Source organism: Hippocampus bargibanti, linkage group LG01, assembly GCF_051943395.1.
Source record: "Hippocampus bargibanti isolate YZ-2025 linkage group LG01, ASM5194339v1, whole genome shotgun sequence".
NCBI lineage: Eukaryota > Metazoa > Chordata > Actinopteri > Syngnathiformes > Syngnathidae > Hippocampus > Hippocampus bargibanti.
In genome coordinates, this window is record NC_142734.1 from 15,982,827 (window position 1) to 16,002,609 (window position 19,783).

At 45.1% G+C, this 19,783-nt stretch overlaps 3 protein-coding genes across 6 annotated transcripts in view; all 3 read left to right on the forward strand.

The window, feature by feature from the left end:
• The window catches only part of slc12a5b (solute carrier family 12 member 5b), a 37,844-nt gene extending 34,126 nt beyond the window's left edge, over positions 1–3,718 (forward strand). The window contains exons 23-26 of one of the 2 annotated variants that reach the window (XM_088999848.1): positions 1,071–1,222; positions 2,156–2,170; positions 2,251–2,384; positions 2,547–3,718. In XM_088999848.1, coding sequence (XP_088855974.1) covers positions 1,071–1,222; positions 2,156–2,170; positions 2,251–2,384; positions 2,547–2,638 — 393 coding nt within the window. In that variant the 3' untranslated portion in view covers positions 2,639–3,718. The remainder of the gene's footprint in view (positions 1–1,070; positions 1,223–2,155; positions 2,171–2,250; positions 2,385–2,546) is intronic. The other variant, XM_088999837.1, reaches the window with a different exon arrangement.
• Positions 3,719–4,466: 748 nt separating this feature from the next.
• rh50 (Rh50-like protein) lies at positions 4,467–6,246 on the forward strand. The gene has a single exon (XM_088999860.1). It carries the CDS (start codon positions 4,482–4,484, stop codon positions 5,904–5,906), a length of 1,425 nt encoding a protein of 474 aa, XP_088855986.1. The 5' UTR covers positions 4,467–4,481; the 3' UTR covers positions 5,907–6,246.
• A 7,947-nt stretch (positions 6,247–14,193) lies between these two features.
• On the forward strand, positions 14,194–19,762 carry rbm39b (RNA binding motif protein 39b). Of its 3 annotated transcripts, none has more exons than XM_088999902.1 (15): positions 14,194–14,396; positions 14,907–14,938; positions 14,999–15,056; positions 16,353–16,402; positions 16,487–16,675; positions 16,865–16,918; positions 17,297–17,414; positions 17,499–17,855; positions 17,929–17,994; positions 18,085–18,289; positions 18,372–18,458; positions 18,525–18,612; positions 18,866–18,971; positions 19,429–19,507; positions 19,595–19,762. In XM_088999902.1, the coding sequence occupies exons 3-15, from the start codon at positions 15,006–15,008 to the stop codon at positions 19,693–19,695; spliced, it is 1,551 nt and encodes a 516-aa protein (XP_088856028.1). In that variant the 5' UTR covers positions 14,194–14,396; positions 14,907–14,938; positions 14,999–15,005; the 3' UTR covers positions 19,696–19,762. The 3 variants fall into 3 exon arrangements, with proteins under 3 accessions (XP_088856028.1, XP_088856019.1, XP_088856036.1); XM_088999910.1 differs by having other exon boundaries at positions 14,196–14,396; positions 14,907–15,056; positions 17,499–17,651; positions 17,718–17,855; XM_088999893.1 differs by having other exon boundaries at positions 14,907–15,056.
• The last annotated feature ends 21 nt before the right edge of the window (positions 19,763–19,783 follow it).

Genomic DNA, 19,783 nt, shown 5'->3' on the forward strand with positions numbered 1-19,783 from the left:
ATTACTGGATGAGTAACAAGAAACATCTCCGACTCTGAAGCCATTGTTTTGATTCTCGAGTCTTGGCGTGATATCACGAACAAGGGTGCGGGACCTTCTGAAACTGGCCACTTCCGAGTTCAATTTGAAGTAGTTTTTGGACACTTTAACTCATTTTTATTGGTGTTTTGCATTTCACTAAAAATACCATCCTGCGTGTTTTGGGTATTTTAGATGCTATAAAACGTTCTTCTGATGTCAGTTAAGAAACAAAAAAGTGGTGTCGGTTGTCCTTTAAGTGATACATTAGGAAAATAGTCTTCTTGATTTGAATACCACACCTCCGGACGTCCCAACCAACCAACATCCATAAGCCAACAGAACTTTTTTACAGAACATTTTAATGGGTTGTCTTTCCATGAACTGATAGATTTGTAACCTGGCTAATGAGTTCTTCCTGTGAAGGAGTTTACCAAGTCCTAAATTCCGCCCAAGTTCTCCTACTTGAGGATGACAGTTTAACAGGCTGTGTCTGTTCACCTCAGATTGAGCCCAGATTGTCTGTGCTTCCATTGTGGGCCATGTGTGTGGCTAACTCAGCACACAACAGCATTAAACGTTTAAATACGATAACTTCTATTCTGTCTTTTCTCTATCACACATGGCAATTATTCTTCAAATAGTCTTGCGTTTGGCTGTATTCGATGTGCAGTGTTTTCCCTATGCTTACATCGGTATTCTCCTTCGACAACAGCTTCTTCCCATATCCAAAAACATGCAGTTAGCGGTTCATTGAAAACTGTCCATAAGTGAGAATGCAGAGTGTGAATGCCTGTTTCTCCATATACTCTGTGATTAGTCCGTGACCAGTTCAAGGTGTACTCTGAAAGTCAATTTGGCTCCAGATGGCTGTGGGCAGCCTTGTTAACCAGGTTCGGCCATTCCAGATAATTAACTTATTTTCCTCAAATTTCCGGTGGCGACATCGCCCATGGTAGAGCCTGACGTAATGCCTTTCTAGGTGGGTGTCTGTTTTATTTTTTCACTCTATTCTTATGCTCTGTCTTTCTGTGGCTGTTTGCTCAAAATAGGTCCAGCTGATCCATAATAAGAACGCCTCAACACCAGCCAGCCCAACCAGCCTCACTGCCCCGATCGGAGTTGGAAGAACCTGGACAGATAATAAGGAGGTGGGCAAGGGGAAGAATCTGGAGGCGGGCAAGGACCCCTTTAGCATGAAACCGTGAGTTGTCTCAAAGCATATTACACAAAAGAAACCTCCCAACAAACACCATTGGTTGGATTTATCTTGGAAATAAAATGTGACTTAACTCTTCCATTTCCATTATTATTTAGTTATAGGTGAACTCATACACAAAAACCAACATCGGACATACGCATTAGTAGGTTTATATGAAATACTTGAATCTACATAAACATGACTGTGTTATTAGACCTTCATTTATCCATTTAAGCATGAATCTAGTAAAATAAAGAAAAATACCTCATACAACAATAAATAAAACAAACAAAAAACATATAGAGAGCGAAAGAGAGAGACAGAGAGAGAGAGAGAGAAAGAGAGAGAGAGAGAGAGAGAGAGAGAGAGAGAGAGAGAGAGAGAGAGAGAGAGAGAGAGAGAGAGAGAGAGAGAGAGAGAGAGAGAGAGAGAGAGAGAGACATAAAACTTAAAATACACCTTACCTCCCATCATGTGGGCAGTTCTCATAATGGAGGTGCGATGTTTACGCTCCTACCACTGGAGCAAGAGTAATTCTGCAAAAATTGAACACTCATCCATTAGCTAGTTACACACATACAGAAAGATCGGTCCAACTTTCAAGCCCCATTTAGTCATCGCTCCCCTTTCACTTAACACTTTTGCCGCTGATTTTCCTCAGAAACGCACGCGGCTACACATAGATGATGCTCCATGTGGCCGCAGATCACCTCAACCCTTACATTGTACCAGCAAACGCCGATACTCTTCTCCAACGAACAATCCATACGATGTACAATGCAGTTGATTTAGTATTGGCACATGGCACACACAGAGAAAAAAAGGCAGTGGAAAATTTTATGTGAGCTGGACAGTGTGAAAGGCCTAACAGCTTCTTGTATAATCTGTTCTTTGTATATCAAACATTATTTTCTCCCTCGTGACACGCTGCTACAGGGAATGGGAAAACTTGTAAGTATGACGGTGTCTCACTGAGACTGAGTGTTTGATCCAAGTAACTACATCCTTTTGTCCAATGTTTCCTGCATAAGGAACCAATCTGACGTGAGACGCATGCACACAGCTTTGCGACTCAATGAGGTCATCACAAAAAAGTCCAAGGAGGCCAAGCTTGTTCTACTCAACATGCCTGGACCCCCCAAAAATCGTACAGGTGAAGAAAACTGTATCCTTGCAGTGTGTACCGACCGGGATAACCGGTATAAAAAAAAATCATAACATTTAACGCCTTCATCATGAAATGTAAACGATGTGGAGCAGTTCCATCATTTGTATTGTTCATTAGTGCGTTAGTCTTTGTTCATCCTTCACTGAGGCCGCTTTCCAGACATGGAGTTCCTGGAAGTCCTCACAGAGGGTCTAAATCGAGTTCTCCTTGTCCGTGGAGGGGGACGTGAGGTCATCACCATCTACTCCTGAATATATTTTATCCAGAGGTTCTGCCCGCGACACCTAGCGAGTCTCACAAAACCTCCCTCAAGGATGAGCCGTGCATTCAACAGCATTTCACTATGACTTTTAGTCCCACTCCTTCATGAAGAATGTTCCCAGTTTTTTTATTATTCTCGCGTGTTGTTTGAATATTGTCGATATTTATTCATTGTGAAATATTTCTACAGTATTTGTTGTTTAGTTGTTTACATGGAGGCACACAGGTTAAGTGACACTAGACTCAACATCAACTTGATATTTATTTGTAACAGGATGTTAACAAGCAGTCAGACTACATTGTAATCTGTAGAACTAAAACCTGATTGCCTGGTTAAATGTCAACAGTCAAAGATAATAATGATCATGAGATATCACCTGAAGAAAGTTCATGTTTGAATAACCGATTAAAAAAAACAACCTTTGAGTGTTTTTTTACCACCACTACTGTACTATCAGTTGTAGGCAGCCCGGTAGATAGTTAAGTGGTTAGCACTTCGATTGCATAGCAGAGGTTGTGGGTTCAATTTCCGCTCCCTGAGTGGCGGTTGCATGTACTCCTTAGGCATGCGTAGGTTTTCCCGGGGTCCGGTTTCCTCCCACATTCCAAAAACATTCATAGCAGGCTGATGAAACACTCAAAATTGTCTTTACGTGTGAGCGTCAATGTTCCTTCGTTTCTGTGTGAGGATAAAGGGGTTCAGAAACTGCAATGCATGAATGGATGAATACCATCAGTACTGATCGTTGAACTTTCTGAAACACATTGCCAAAGTTGTTGCCTCAATTGCTTTCAACAAATGCAAGTGAATCTTAGTGGATGACTGGGGTTGTGGAGTTCTTTTCCATTATTAAAGCAGTGTGTTCAATTTTCCCTTTCAACACACAGAAACAAGGATACATATAAAAATGTTATAGCCCATTGGTGTATGTGAGTGTGTAGAAGGATTGGGTGAGTGTGTTTTTTGTGTAAAACTGTACAAAATAAATTCTGTAAATAAATATCATTTTAGACGTAGGAAAGTAAATTGTCTGGTAAGGTTTGTGTGTGTGTGTGCGTGTGTGTGTGTGTGTGTGTGTGTGTGTGTGTGTGTGTGTGTGTGTGTGTGTGTGTGCGCGCGCGTGTGTGTGTGTGTGTGTGTGTGTGTGTGTGTGTACGTGCGCGTGCGTGCGCGCGTGTGTGTGTGTGTGCGTGCGTGCGCGCGCGCGTGTGCGTGTGTGTGTGTGTGTGTGCGTGCGTGTGTGTGTGTGTGTGTGTGTGTGTGTGTGTGTGTGTGTGTGTGTGTGTCTGTGTGTCTGCGTGTGTGTGTGTGTGTGTGTGTGTGTGTGTGTTCCTCTATTCAATTACAAGTTATCGAAAGAAGTGGAGTAACTAATTTAGTGAAGAAAATTACCACCACTACAAAAGTCTGACAAGTTTCGACCTGCGGTTAGAGGTTGTTACAGACCACAGAGGTTTTACAACGGATGCAATGGAAAAAAAACACTAATACTGTTGGTCAAAGTGAAAGTTCATTTACTGAACAACCTAATGGCCAAATTGGCCACAATCAGTTTTCTCCCAACAGAAGATAAAATACTTAGTTGAAATGAGGATACAAGCGCGAGTGCAATGTAATAACACTGTTCAATTCAGAGTCTGTTATCAAAGATGCTTAAACCCTCAATAAACAACAGTATGAAAAGCAATCCATTTTTATGAGGCAAACCAAAGTTCAGATTACTGAATATTTTGACTAGTTTGAGTGGGAGCAGACTTGAACATTGTCCTCCCTTATCTGAATTGATGATGCGTGTAATCCTTGCTTCAAATGAAATTATTTGAGCTCTGACAATGAAGCCAGGTGCGAGCAGCCTGCGAATGAGGCTGCCCGTGTTTATTTTTGCAGCAGAAGTGATGATTTTGTGTATGTTTGCCACTTTTGTCACATATGACAACCACACCGATGCCAGATTTCAAACCAATGAGACTAAGGCCATGGACAATGCAGTACACAAGGATTATCCTTTTTTTGCCGACATCCAGGTGATGATATTCCTCGGCTTTGGATGCCTCCTGGCATTCTTCCGACTCTATGGATTCGGAGGAATGGTTTTCAACTTTCTTGTCGCTAGCTTTAGCATCCAATGGGCCATTCTAGTGCAGGGGTACTTCCAGTTCAGTCAAGATGGGAAGATCCAACTTGGTGTGATCAATCTCATCAATGCAGAGTTTGCCTGCGCCGTGGTGCTCATCTCTTTCGGGGCAGTACTGGGCAAGACTAGTCCGCTGCAGCTGCTGGTCATGGCTCTCCTGGAGGTGCCGGTATTTGCAGTCACTGAATGGACAGTGCTGAAGTACCTGAAGATAAACGATGCTGGAGGCTCCATCTTGATTCACCTCTTTGCTTGTTATTTTGGTTTGGCAGTCACCTTTGTGCTGTACAGACCATGTCTCAATGAAGGTCACGCCAAGGAGAATAGCAGCTATCAGTCCGACATCATGTGCATGATGGGGACCTTGTTCCTCTGGGTGTTCTGGCCCTCCTTCAACTCAGCATTAACCCTAAAAGGCGATGACCAGCACAGGGCCATCCTCCACACCGTTCTTGGCCTTTGTGCCTCCACCCTCACGGCCTTTGCTCTATCTGCACTACTCAACAAAAATGGAAAACTCAGAATGGTAGACATCCAGAATGTGACCTTGGCTGGAGGCGTGACGGTCGGGGCCTCCGTGGATATGATGATTTCCCCTGCCTCAGCATATGCCCTGGGGATGGTAGGCTGCATCGCATGCATGCTAGGCTACAGGTACCTGAGCCCTGTCTTGGCACAACGCTTCCGAATCCAGGATCAATGTGGAATACATAATTTGCACGGTCTAACGGGACTCATATCTTCCGCTGCTGGGATTTGTGCAATAATGGTGGCAAAAGAAGAAGTCTATGGCCCTAGTATGTATGAGACTTTTAGGCACAGAGCCCCAAAAGAAGGTGATCCCAAGTTGCTTGAGCTGCAAGCATTGATTCCTGGACTGCAGTCAGGTTTGGGACGGAGTGCCGGAGAACAGGCTCTCTTCCAGGTGGCTGCCATCTTCTTTACCATAGCAGCGGCCGCCCTTGGAGGCATGCTCACAGGCATTGTATTGAAAATCCCTTACCTCTCCTCACCTTCAGATGATTTATGTTTTGATGACAAACTATATTTTGTTATGCCCCCGGATAGTTACTCGCCACTGAAACTCAACAAAGACACACATGAAGAGGAAACTGTTGCCTAACTCATCATGCTCTCCTAATGGAAATAATGACAAGAAAATTGTCTTGTGAAAGATCTTCAAAATAATATTTTGTGATGACACGATATATTTTGCTGTCATTGTATTTATTGCCCTAGAAAATTTAATATTTATTTTTTTTTAATTTAGATAAATATGAACATGAATATTTTGTTTGGTAAAGAGACACATCACAATTTTGTGTCATTGACAAAGTAATATTGCAATCCGTCTAACAGTAAATGAGTGAATAGTAAAAGTATTTGTAATGCGATCATAAGCATTCATCGACATCTGTGTTATTCTTTCTTTCATGATTAAAAAAATATTTACTATCAAAATATGATCACCTGATTATTTTACAAGATCCGCACAATTCACCACAACATTGAAAGTTATTTTGATGAAAAACCGATTCAATCGAAATTGGAAGTCACAGAAATAGACGCTGTACATATGACGGGAAAATTAATGACACACATGCTTCCTCGTCTACTGGGTTTTTATGTCGAGTTAAATAGTTCTTTAACATCTCTGCTTGTGCTTCTTTTTGATTTTGTTGCTGCGATTACTGTTCCTCGTTGTGCAACCTGAAATTACAAACGTTGTCAAAACAGGTCCCTGAACACAACAATGACGTCGCTAAAGGGTTTTGTCCTTAACAGACACGATAGTGACATCTAGTGGCCACTTTAAGAGTACATACAGTACTGATTATTTGCGGGAAGGCCCTTACCTTCCCTTTACTTAAAATGTCGAATCATTCGTATGGTGTTTTACCCATTCACTCTTTCGAGATTCCGCCATGACGTCCAGAGACCAAACGGTACTTCGTTTGTGTGAATGTGGTGAAAACACAGAGAATTCTCAAGATGTTCAACTTGTGTTATCAGTGACATAAAACTACATATTTATGGCATTTACAGTTTCACAACATCAAGTTTTGCAAACAGAGGTAACAATTTGACCTGAAACAACCTCAGTGCACAGCACACAAATGTTGAAACACCTTATGACTTATGGGTCAGCTTGGTGGAGTGGCCAGACAAGTGGCAGAAATTCTTCCGGCAAGTGCTTCCTCGCCCTTGACAAATCTTCATTCAGGCCACACGGCTCACCTGTTTACTGGTTTCGGTCATGTGATGACCTTATGCGCATTAGAAGTCGGTTTATCATGGAATCTGGGTCCTACCAATTTAGAGCAGGACAAGGGAACACTGGTTCTAGATGGCTGTATCCTGCCTGTTTTAGATCCCTAGCTTCCTATTCCAACATGTTTGATTCCAAAGATCAGCTCATCAGCAGGTGCTGGAGAGGCCTGAAACAATCATGGGCAATTGAATCATCAGGATGTGGGCAATTGAATCATCAGGATGTGCTCGTCTGTCAATCACCGCCCCGCCGTGGAGCAGCATTATTCTGATAAATTGATTGCATTTACTAATGGCTTCAAGGATCCAAACCAAATGTGCCGGTGCCACTTTCCATTACAGAGTATCAATTTGGCATTAACAAGTGAAGGACTACAGTTCATTTGTCAGTTTCACGACTGATAATTGGAAGCATTACATTGGATACAGAAGGATAATCTTGATAAGACAGCAGTCACATCAGCCTAGCAGGCCTCACAAGCTGTTGAGTCAAGGCGTTTAGAATTGATTGACAGAATACAACATTGTTTGTACAGGATTAACAACAAATGATTGAGTGTAGCTTTTATTTGTTCCTGCGCATGTTGGATGAGAGGGCAATGAAACTGCTGACATTCTGGTTGAACAAGCTTAAAACTGAATCCAATAATTCATTTAAAGGACAACCGACGTCTCTGGACAAGTTGTGTCCATAATTTGTAAAATGGCTTCAAATGACTTCTACTGAGCGTATTTTACAAAGATTCCACCGCATATAGCTATATTTTACGTTTTAAGACTCGTGCTGAATATTCCGGAAGTTTTGTTTTTGAGTTGGTGACAAGTCCGTACGTGACGTCACCGAAGGAAGACCCCTGACCGAAAAAAAAGGACACATAGTAGCAGTCCTTCCATCATGTCAATGCTTATTTGGTCTGAAAACCTCGTGTTGTGCCAGAAGAGGGCGTCCTAGCTCCATATAAGGAATTTATCAGCCTGTGGAAACGCAATACACTGTCATGTCTACAAGAGGTTGCCATTTTCTGCCTCCTTTTTTGTGATCCATTTCGCCCCAATGTTGCCTCAAAATGGCACGGAATACGTTCTTTAATCGATTGCAAACATGTATGCTTTTCTCTTCAGAACTACAGTAAAGTCTCGTTATATTGATATCGGATATATCGATAGTCCCGGTTATATCGATACTATTTCTATGCACGCACGGAGAAAATTACATGCAAACAGGGTCGGATATATCGATGGTCCCTGTTATATCGATATTTTTTCGGACTCCCTTGAATATCGATATAACGAGACTTTACTGTATTTGAATCATATTCATCACTGGGTGTGTAACAAGAAAGCATATACTCCGAATCTGAAGCCATTGTTTTGATTCTTCAGCAATGCAAGACGTCTTGGCGTGACGTCACGAACTGGAGGCGGGACTTTCTGAAAATGCCCAATTCGCAGCTCAATTTTTTTGCAGATTTTGGACACTTTATGTCATTTTTATTGGTGTTTTGCATTTGAATAAAGATATCATAATGCGTGTTTTGGGTATTTTAGATGTTATAAAACGTTTTTCTGATGTCAGTTAGGTAACAAAAACGTGACGTTGGTTGTCCTGTAAGTTTTAGGGGTAGGGGTAGAGGTAGGGGGGTAGGGGTAGTGGTGGTGGTAGGGATAGGGGCAGGGGTAGTGGTAGGAGCAAGGCTAGGGGTAGAGAGGAGGAGGAGGTGGAGGAAGAGGAGGAGGTGGAGGAAGAGGAGGAGAAGGAGGAGGAGGAGGAGGAGGATACGAGCTGACACAAATTGCCATCAGACAAATCAGCCCATTTCCAACGGAGCTTGGGTGCCATCTTGTGCATTTTCTGGGACGCTACATTTCAGTCCTGATCCCTCAAAATGACACTGAATTACTTCTTTAATCGATTGCAAACACTGATGCTTTCCTCTTCAGAACTATTTGAATTACAGTAAAGTCTCGTTATATCGATATTCTCAGGAGTTAGAAAAAATGTTGATATAACCGTACTGTCCATATATCCGTCATGCGCCGAACTGCATTAACAAAAGCCGCCAAAAGAGGGCATCCAAGCGCCATATAAGAAACGGAGCTGGCCATGAGCTCGCCATTTTGTGCCTCTTTTTTTGGGTGAGAGAAGTTCCCCCAATGTTGCCTCAAAATGGCACATATTTCTTTAATCGATTGCCTACATGTATGCTTTCCTCTTCAGAACTACAGTGTATTTGAATCATATTCATAACTGGATGTGTAACAAGAAAGCATATTATCCGAATCTGAAGCCATTGTTTGGATTCACAAGCAATTAAGACGTCTTGGCGTGAAGTCATTTTTATTGGTGTTTTGCATTTGAATAAAAAGTGACATCGGTTGTCCTTTAATACACAGTATGGAAATTTTCAAAATCATCACGCTTCAGCAGACAAAACAAGAAACATTGTTGAAAAAAACAATTGCATTCATATACAGTACAGTGGGCATGTATATAACACAACAGGGAAACTGCAACGCTTACATCTTACTGTATTATGTATGCAATTTAAAAAAAGTCATCAATCTTCTTCTGCTTCCCATTTTTACCTTTTAACACAAACACGTCAATCTCGTCTGCTCCACAAGAGCTAGCGTCTGAAAATGAAAATGGCTCTGCTACACGGGAGCTGGTCACGTAACAAACTCACGTGACCAAGTCGACCAATGGCGCGACCGATGGCGTGTATCATATAAACATAGCAAAATAGCCGGCGGGAGATGAAAAAGAGCACCGTAGTAACCGGATTATCGTAAAAACCACGAATCGTACTAAATGGTACTAATTATACATAAAAAGACTAGAATTGTGCACAGGAAATGAAAATAATGTCGTAATAAGCAGTATTATCAATATTGTGGCGGGCACTAGGACCAGGCATCTCACCCAGCAGGTGCAGAGGAGGGGGCGGTTCATGTTACATATATTACACTGCTTTTGCTGTTCAGTTTAGATCCACTTGTTAGCCGTTGGAATAAACACGTCTCCACATTTAGTCGTGTGTGCTCATTCCTCAACGGCTACACTGGTGACCCCGACGATGGAAATGTTCATGGCAACGGACGAAGATGTATCTTCTACGGCCATGTCGCCACGACCGGCGCCCAAACTCGCAGCTGCCGCCTACGCCGCGAAGTTGCCCGGCTTTGTGGTTCCAGCATGTGGAAGCACTTTTCCACCTACGAGGCGTCACGACAGATGACCCAAAATATTACATGGTCGTGGCGTCCCTCGACCAACCGACAACGCATCGCATGATGCAACTTCTGCGCGCACCTCCACGATGCGGGAAGTACGACGCGCTCAAACAACTGCTGCTCCGGCGGTTCACGCTATCGGCCTCCGAGAGAGCAGACAGACTTCTTTCGCTTCCCGGACTCAGCGACGGAACAGCAGTGGATCTAATGGACAAAATGCTGTCGCTGTTAAATTCGGATGATGGCGGATTCCTTTTCCCCCACATTTTCCTTCGCCAGCTACCACCCGACGTGCGCGCCGTGCTCGCTAACTCGACGTGCCTAGCCACCGGCGACTATAGTGGCTTGGCGGAAGAAGCAGATCGAGCGCTTCTGGCGATACGGCGGTTAACCGTGCAAATCGATCCGACCGTCGTGGCCGCAGTGGGATCGCAGAAGCGGCGCGGGAAAGCCACCTGCTATTTCCATCAGCGGTTTGGCGCCAAGGCTCGACGCTGCGCACCTCCCTGCTCCTACGAGACGACGGGAATCTTCAACGCCCGACACACAGTAGCAGGCGTGGACGCCAGCAACGAAAGCGAGCTGCTTTTCGTCACGGACTCCTCGTCAGGAAGACGTTTCCTTGTGGACAGCGGGGCACAAGTAAGCCTGCTGACGCCCACCGCTGCGGACAAGATGGCAGGTGGATGCGGGCCTGCCTTGTGCGCAGCTAAAGGCTCGCCCATCGCTAACTTCGGTTCCAGGTCGGTGACTGTGCGTTTCCACCATTGCACATGGTCCCCAAAAGTGACGGTTCTTGGCGGCCGTGCGGTGATTTTCGTCGGCTTAATAATGTAACCACACACGACCGTTACCCAATTCCGTACATCCAGGACTTTTCCGCACGTTTGGCCGGAGCCGTGATCTTTTCCAAAGTTGACCTCGTTCGCGGTTATCACCAGGTTCCGGTACGGGCAGAAGATGTGCCAAAAACTGCAGTGATAACCCCTTTTGGCCTTTTTGAATTCCTCCGTATGCCTTTTGGCCTGAAGGGGGCGGCACAGACCTTTCAGAGACTGATGGACTCAGTCTTGCGAGGTCTTGATTTTGTATTTGTCTATCTAGACGACATCCTTGTGGCCAGCCCTTCACCGGAGGAACACCTGTCGCACTTAACCGAAGTTTTCAAGCGCCTTGATTCTCACGGCCTTATAGTTAACCCTGTTAAGTGCCAATTTGGTCTGTCCAAGATCGATTTCTTGGGGCATCGCATTTCTCCACAGGGCGCCATCCCCTTACCCGCCAAAGTGCAAGCAGTGGTGGATTTCCCCCGCCCGGCCACAGTTAAGGCTCTGCAGGAGTTTTTGGGCATGATCAATTTTTACAACCGGTTTCTTCCTCACGCAGCCGACCTCCTACAACCCCTCTACGGCGCCTTGAGAAAAAACAAGGCTAAAGACCCCGTCAAGTGGGCACCGCAATGAGCACAATCCTTCCAACGGGCCAAGGAAGATCTTGCGGGTGCAACTCCTCTGGTCCACCCAATCTCAACCGCACAGGTGGCTTTGACTACCGACGCGTCTGATGTTGCCGTAGGGGCGGTGGTTGAGCAGCTTGTGGAGAACGAATGGCAGCCCCTTGCATTTTTCAGTCGGAAGCTGCAAGATAATGAACGCAAGTACAGTGTTTTCGACAGAGAGTTGTTAGCACTCCATCTTGCAACGCGCCATTTTCGTTTCCTCCTCGAGGGGCGCCGGTTTACCGCATATGTGGATCACAAACCACTCACATTCGCCATGTCAAAGGTGACTGAACCGTGGTCGGCCCGACAGCAACGGCATTTGGCGGCCATTTCTGAATTCACAACAGACATTCAGCACGTGGCCGGCAAATGTAACCCTGTGGCCGATTGCTTGTCACGCGCGATTGTGTGTCCAGTCCAGCTCGGGGTGGATTTTTCAGAGATGGCCACCGCCCAATCTGAGGATCCGGACATCCACGAACTCAAGGCAGCAGGCACAGCCCTGAAACTTGAGAAGGTGGCAGTGTGTGAAGGGGGTCACGCTCTCCTCTGCGATGTGTCTACGGGTCGCACTCGTCCCGTGGTTCCGCAGGAGTGGCGTCGGCGAATTTTTGATTCTATTCATTCCCTCTCACACCCTGGCGTCCGGGCGTCAGTCAAACTACTTGGGGCCAAGTTTGTCTGGCCTGGGTTACGAAAGGACGTCAGGAAGTGGGCAGCTGCATGCGTGGCATGTCAGCGCGCCAAAGTCCACAGGCACACCCGAGCAAACCTGGAAACTTTTCCAATTCCGGACAGGAGATTTGACCACGTCCATGTGGATCTGGTCGGGCCCCTCCCTCCTTCACAGAGTTGCACACATCTCCTCACCATGGTCGATCGAACCACTAGGTGGCCAGAAGCAGTCCCCCTGTCCTCCACGACCTCGGCAGATATTGCCCGCGCATTTCTGTCGTCCTGGGTCGCACGTTTCGGCACGCCATCCGATATCACTTCGGACAGAGGCCCCCAGTTTGTGTCCGAGCTCTGGTCGGCCATGGCGCAGTCCTTGGGTGTGCAGGTACACCGCACTATGGCCTACCACCCGCAGGCTAACGGGATGTGCGAACGCTTCCACCGGTCACTGAAAGCCGCGCTAAGGGCCGCGCTGTCGGACGGTAACTGGGTCGACCAGCTTCCGTGGGTCCTGCTCGGGTTACGTTCGGCCCCTAAAGAAGACCTTAACGCCGCCCCCGCAGAGTTAGTGCTCGGTCAACCACTCCGCGTTCCTGGTGAATTTCTGCCTGAAGCTTCGGGTGCACCTTCATTCCCCCTTTTGCCAGCAGAGCCCCTGACTCCAGCACCAATTCACCACTGCGTCCCCAAAATATTTGTTCCGTCTGCCCTTAGGTCAGCCCGTTTCGTCTTTGTGCGTCACGATGCCCACCGCTCTCCCCTCCGACCGCCGTACGACGGCCCGTTTAGAGTGCTCGAACACGGTGAAAAGAGTTTTGTGCTCGATATGGGTGGGCGGAGGGAGGGAATTTCAATAGACAGGCTCAAACCGGCTCATTTAGTTGCAGGCGAGGACGTTTCGCCGGCCCAGGCCCCACGTCGCGGACGCCCTCCGAAACCTCCAGCCTCACCGCGGCATGCCAGGGTTGAGTGTCGTTCCCCCACTGAGGTCTCGCCCGAATCACCTTCACCACCGAAAGACGGACTGCGTAGTCGTTGGGGCAGGCTGGTTAAGCCCCCTGCAAAATTTTCACCTTGACCTTCCTTCTGGGTGTTCTGGGGGGGGCTGTGTGGCGGGCACTAGGACCAGGCATCTCACCCAGCAGGTGCAGAGGAGGGGGTGGTTCATGTTACATATATTACCCTGCTTTTGCTGTTCAGTTGAGATCCACTTGTTAGCCGTTGGAATAAACACGTCTCCACATTTAGTCGTGTGTGCTCATTCCTCAACGGCTACAATATAAACAATATCGATATAACAATACTTTACTGTATATTCATAACTGGATGAGTAACAAGAAAGTATCTTCTCCGAATCTGAAGCCATTGTTTTGATTCTCGAGCTAGGCAAGACGTCTTGGCGTGACCTCACGAATAAGGGGGCGAGACCTTCTGAAACTGGCCATTTCCGGTGTCATTTTGAAGTCGTTTTTGGACACTTTAAGTCATTTTTATTGGTGTTCTTCATTTGACTAAAAATATCAGCCTGCGTGTTTTGGGTATTTTAGATGCTATAACCGTTTTTCTGCTGTCAGTTAGGAAAAAAATGGTGTCGGTTGTCCTTTAACTCTCTGCTTTTATTTCCTGCCTTTCTTGTGCTTCACACTCCGGCCAGTTAGATGGCGATAATCCATCAAACGTTGAGTTGCCAACCAACAAATACAAGAAGTCAAGAAGACGAAGAAGAAGGTTGGACGTGGAGTGAGGTATAGGCCACGACCCCCCTGTGCTTCTTTTCACCGACTACGAATCTAAAACGTCTTACACTCATTGAACTTATTTCTGCCATATTTTAGTTGGATCTACCGAACGGGACGGTTCAGAAGAGGCGTTTCGGCGGGACATTGGCTTTCATATTTTGACACTTCCTCACATTTTCACCCTTTCCTTACGGTAACGTCATTGTCTTTGCGTAGGCTCGCGTTTGGAAGTTAGCTGGGCGTTTTTTAAGAAACATTTTGGAACATTAGCATTTCGCTGTTGTTTCTTAAGCATTTGCCCTTACTGTGTTTACTGTGTGTCCGTATCACATGAGACCTTTGTGTATGTCCATGTCCATTGGCGCGGATTTGGGTTTGTAGACCAACGTGGGGCAGTTGTTGACAACAACAGGCCCAAGCAGCTAATTAGCATTAGCATGTCACCGTGGCCGCCATTACGTCTCTCAGGATACAGTGCGTGCATTTGGTTAAACGTGTTCGATGTTCGTTTTCTATTTGGAATTTCGACTTTTACAGAGCGTTAAGCCGTTGCGTAGAGTTAAAATAAATATTGTTTAACCTGACCCCACTTTTAGGTAGGGAAAATATATTTTGTTTTTATTTTGCGCACTGTAATTCGCCGCGCATAATATCTACCTACCACAATACGTATTACTAAGAAGTGTGAATTCCTGTCTTTCAGGTTCAGTGTTAAAGACGAGATCACTTGCTATTGTGAGTTGATTGTGTTCCTCGTGTTCAAAGTAGTGAACGAACTCACCCTCTGAACTTTAGGATCGTCATGGCAGACGATTTTGATGTTGAGGCCATGCTGGAGGCACCATACAGAAAGGTGGGTGGATAGGTCTAAGAAATTGAGCTTATGTTCTACACTTGACCAGTTCCAAGTAATTGCAACTGTGACAACGTTTACATGAATATTGTGTGGTGTGTTTAAGTAAAACGCTTTAAGTTTATAAATAAATCCGCATCTATCTCTCTTTATAGACTTCCCTATTGATATCTCACCTCTACTCCCATGAATTCATCTTTGATTCCACTGTGAACTGTGAAAAAAAGGAAGGTAGTTATTGTGCATATACTGATGTACTGTGGTTCACCATAGGACTAAGAGAGTCGACCTCAAACATGCAGGCCCTGTTCGGTTATAACCAGGTGACAACAAATGAGTGGCAGGCCCCTGTTACCTGGCCAGCAAAGTTGGCAGTATTCAGATTTATAACCTGCCTTTACAGCTCAACAGATGGCAATAGGAAGGCTGTGCAAGATTGGATCTGTACTTTGACAACTTTGGAAAGCAGATTGGTGTCTTTTCACAGACCCATCCCGGTAAATAGCTAGTTGCCGTTTTGGGATTAAGACTTAGAAACGTGACAGTCTTGACATTGTTAAAACACGTTTCTTTTACTTATAAATATGAATACTGCCCCTTTGCCTCATTCAGCCTTAATGTGCATCAGCATCATGATTTTGCATGCTCCACAACACTAGATATGAATCTAGCAATACTTCTATATATAAATTGTATATTGACTTGGCATACTTAAGTCCAGATGACAATGTCACACCCTAAGCCAATAGTATCTTGTGGAAGGTTACATTTATTTTTGTTTAGTTTTTACTATCAATTTATTTTTCTTGGGCGTCAATATTACTAAGAAGTGTGAATCCCTGTTTGCTTCAGGGCAAGATGTGTGACTGAGGTGGCATCGAGCTCTTACAATCCAAGAACGAAAATGGGTGAAGATCACTGGACTGACACCAACCACAAAAGGATCTCTTTTAGCGACGCCCGCATCTTGCGTGGTCACATGTTTAGGCACAAATAGTGACATTGGTACGGCTTGTCATAGGGGGATGGTTTGAGATGAGCTTCCTGACCTCAGCTAAAAGTTGTTGGAGCACCCTTCATCTATGTTTAAGAGTACTTTGCAGCCAAGTTAAGAACAGAGGGGCGGCAATTGGGGAAGGACACCTGTCCAGGCTCAGCAGAAAGACATTTTGAAGTATTATTATTAATTGAGATATTTCTGCATTTTTCTCTTGTCCCCACCCCTGCCCCTGTACCATGACGACTTGAAATGTTGCATCTACGTCCTCATGATGTTCTTCTATCAACCTTGCTTAGGATGAGGTCAAGTCTTCTCATGCAAACGGACATGATGGTCATAACAGGAAGTATGTATTTTTTATTCATTTATTTTTGTTTGTGTTGCTTCATAATGCTGGAGATAACCGATCCCTCTATTGAATTACACACAGAAAGAGGCGCAGCAGCAGAAGCCCGGGCTCCAAGAAAAGAAGGAGCCGGAGTCGAAGCAAAGACAGAAAAAAAGCTAAGAAGAGGAGCAAAAGCCGAGAAAGGAAGCCAAGCCGCAATAGGGAAGCTCATCGCAGCAACTCTCGGAACAGAGAGCGAGCTGGACGCTACAAAGCTCGAAAGAGCCCAGTGTAGGTTACCGTAGTGGTTTAATCCAGTATTTTCTAACAAATTGGCACATTAAAAAGAAAAAAAACACACACAAAATGCTGCTAAAGGTACATGTGAAATACTGATTGGTTTTAATTCACAAAGTGAGGTGTGCAGCTGTTTGAATTAACACAGCTGATAAGGAAATTAAGACTTTGTCTTTGTTGCAGACGCAAGCGTTCCAAAAGTCGGACTCCTGTCAAGAAGGAGAAGACCCCAATTAGGTACAAAGTCATTTCCTGTTCCTGTTTGGTATATGATTCTATTCATATTGTCACCTCCTCTGCAAAATGCTCAGTTCTCAGTAGCATTTTGCAAAAAGGCCAATATAGGATCAGAGAATCGCACCATGAAACATTGACTTCCCACTTTTCCTTGACATCTTGCACACCGCCCTGCGTTGCAATGTGAGCCCAAGTTGCTGTCAATGTTTTTTTTTTCTATTTGCCTAAAAGTGTCGTCTGGTCCCAAAAGAGTCGTCACACAGCTTCGACCGATTGATTTTGCGCAAGGGTTGCCGTGATTGGATCAAGCTTGAAATGATTGACATCACAAATTTGTCGAGGCGCGATATCTCACGGCGCTTTGTTTTGTGTTTCCAGGCAACCAATTGACAACCTAACACCAGAGGAGAGAGATGCCCGCACTGTTTTCTGCATGCAGCTGGCTGCTCGAATCCGAGCCCGAGACCTGGAGGATTTTTTTTCAGCTATTGGAAAAGTGAGTTCTTGAATTTAAATGTGAACTTTCTACTGGCTTGCGGGCGAGTATAAACTTGAGGCTTGAAATGTTTGATCTCTGTAGGTACGAGATGTGAGAATGATATCGGACCGGAATTCCCGGAGATCGAAGGGGATTGCCTACATTGAGTTTGTGGATTCGTCCTCTGTGCCCCTGGCCATCGGACTAACGGGCCAGCGGCTCTTGGGGGTGCCCATCATTGTCCAGGCCTCTCAGGTCGGTGGGCACACATCTTGCTTCCAAATGTTAGATAAACGTGATTCATGTTTCTCACATTTGCAGGCTGAGAAAAACCGGGCTGCCGCAGCGGCCAGTAATCTTCAGAAAGGCAGCGCGGGGCCCATGCGGCTATACGTGGGCTCGCTGCACTTCAACATCACAGAGGAAATGCTGCGAGGGATCTTTGAGCCCTTTGGAAGGGTCAGAGTGGACTTGGACATCTGATTCTGTGCTTATGCAGATGAATGATTGTCATCCTCGTTTGTTTGTGCAGATTGAAGGAATTCAACTGATGATGGACAGCGAAACTGGACGCTCCAAAGGATACGGCTTTATATCAGTAAGTCGTTTCCTGTGTGTTCATACGCTCGTCCTCTTTACAGTGTCTGCTCATGACATCGATCATGCTCATCTTACCTTGATCTTCAAGTTTGCAGATGCCGAGTGTGCAAAAAAGGCCTTGGAGCAACTGAATGGCTTCGAGCTGGCCGGCAGACCAATGAAGGTGGGCCACGTCACGGAGCGCTCTGACGCAAACACCGCAAGTTCGTTCCTGGACAATGACGAGCTGGAACGGACCGGCATCGACCTCGGCACCACGGGTCGACTGCAGCTCATGGCTCGACTTGCTGAAGGTGTGGAATATACCGGTTGGATTTCAATATTTTGTTTTTTTTCCCCCTCGCTCCCTTTGACCCAACATGTTTGGTTCTGCAGGAACGGGCCTAAAGATTCCCCCAGCTGCTCAACAGGCGCTGCAGATGACTAGCTCGGCGTCTTATGGAAACATGGCCACCCCGGCAAGTAAGTCTGGATGACCGCGGTAGTCAGTTGTGTCACGATTGTTTGCTCAATGTTGAACCGTTGCAGCTCCTGCGCCGAGCCAAGCTTTAAACCTGCCATCTCAGCCACTGGCCACTCACTGCCTTCAGTTGTCCAACCTCTTCAACCCGCAAGCGTAAGGCTTTCAAAGTCTTTCGACATGCAGTAAAGTCTCGTTATATCGATATCGATAGTCCCGGTTATATCGATACTATTTCTATGCACGCACTGAGAAAATTACATGCAAACAGGGTCGGATATATCGATAGTCCCGGTTATATCGATATTTTTTCGGACTCCCTTGAATATCGATATAACGAGACTTTACTGTATTTACAATGCAAACTACTGCTAACCTGATTGTTTCTTTTTTGCTTTCCTCTTGTTAGTGAAAACGATCCTAGCTGGGCCATTGAGATCCAAGAAGATGTCATCGAGGAGTGTAACAAGCACGGTGGTGTCGTTCACATTTATGTTGACAAGAACTCCGCTCAGGTGAGAACATTTCATTTGTGGAACAACTGAAAGAGATCCGGTAGAATTGTTTTTTTTCCCTCAAAAATGAATTCATCTGATTTTTTTTGGGGGGAAAATTTTCACATTCTACCTTGGAGTGAAGAACTTGAGACATATTTTTTGTCAATCTCAAAACTTGAATCAATAACAGAGCATGCATCTTTGATTCTTTGCGTTTTGTATATATGCTTGTAGGTGAAAGTACATTATCCAAACCAATGTCAAAACATGTTCAGGGATACAACCTTTTTCAAATTAAATTTTGCAGTTGACCAGTCGAATAAAGCGATTTTATATTGAAATGGCTTGGATCTATCTCACTGTATACTTCTTGAGTTGGTAGTACATGGGCAAAAATGATTTATATGAAAAATGTGATTGCCACGTCTGGTAGTCCCTTTTTTTTAAATGGGTTTATTTATTTTGGTTGTTGCAGGGTAACGTGTATGTAAAGTGTCCCTCCATACCAGCAGCAATGGCCTCTGTAAATGCACTTCATGGACGCTGGTTTGCAGGTATGTGCACTTGCGGTTTTTCATGCAAATGAGTACAAATGAGATGATTCCAGATGAACACGCCTTTTTCCCCTGTTTGTCATGTAGGGAAAATGATCAAGGCGGCCTATGTTCCTTTACCGACCTACCACAATCTTTTCCCAGATTCAGTAACAGCAAAGCAGCTTCTAATGCCAACACGGCGATAATGACGCATGCGTTTGATCATCAGTGTAAATAAGTTTCTTTGCATTGATTAAAATGTCTTTGAAAATGCCTCATTGAAGTTGATTGGGT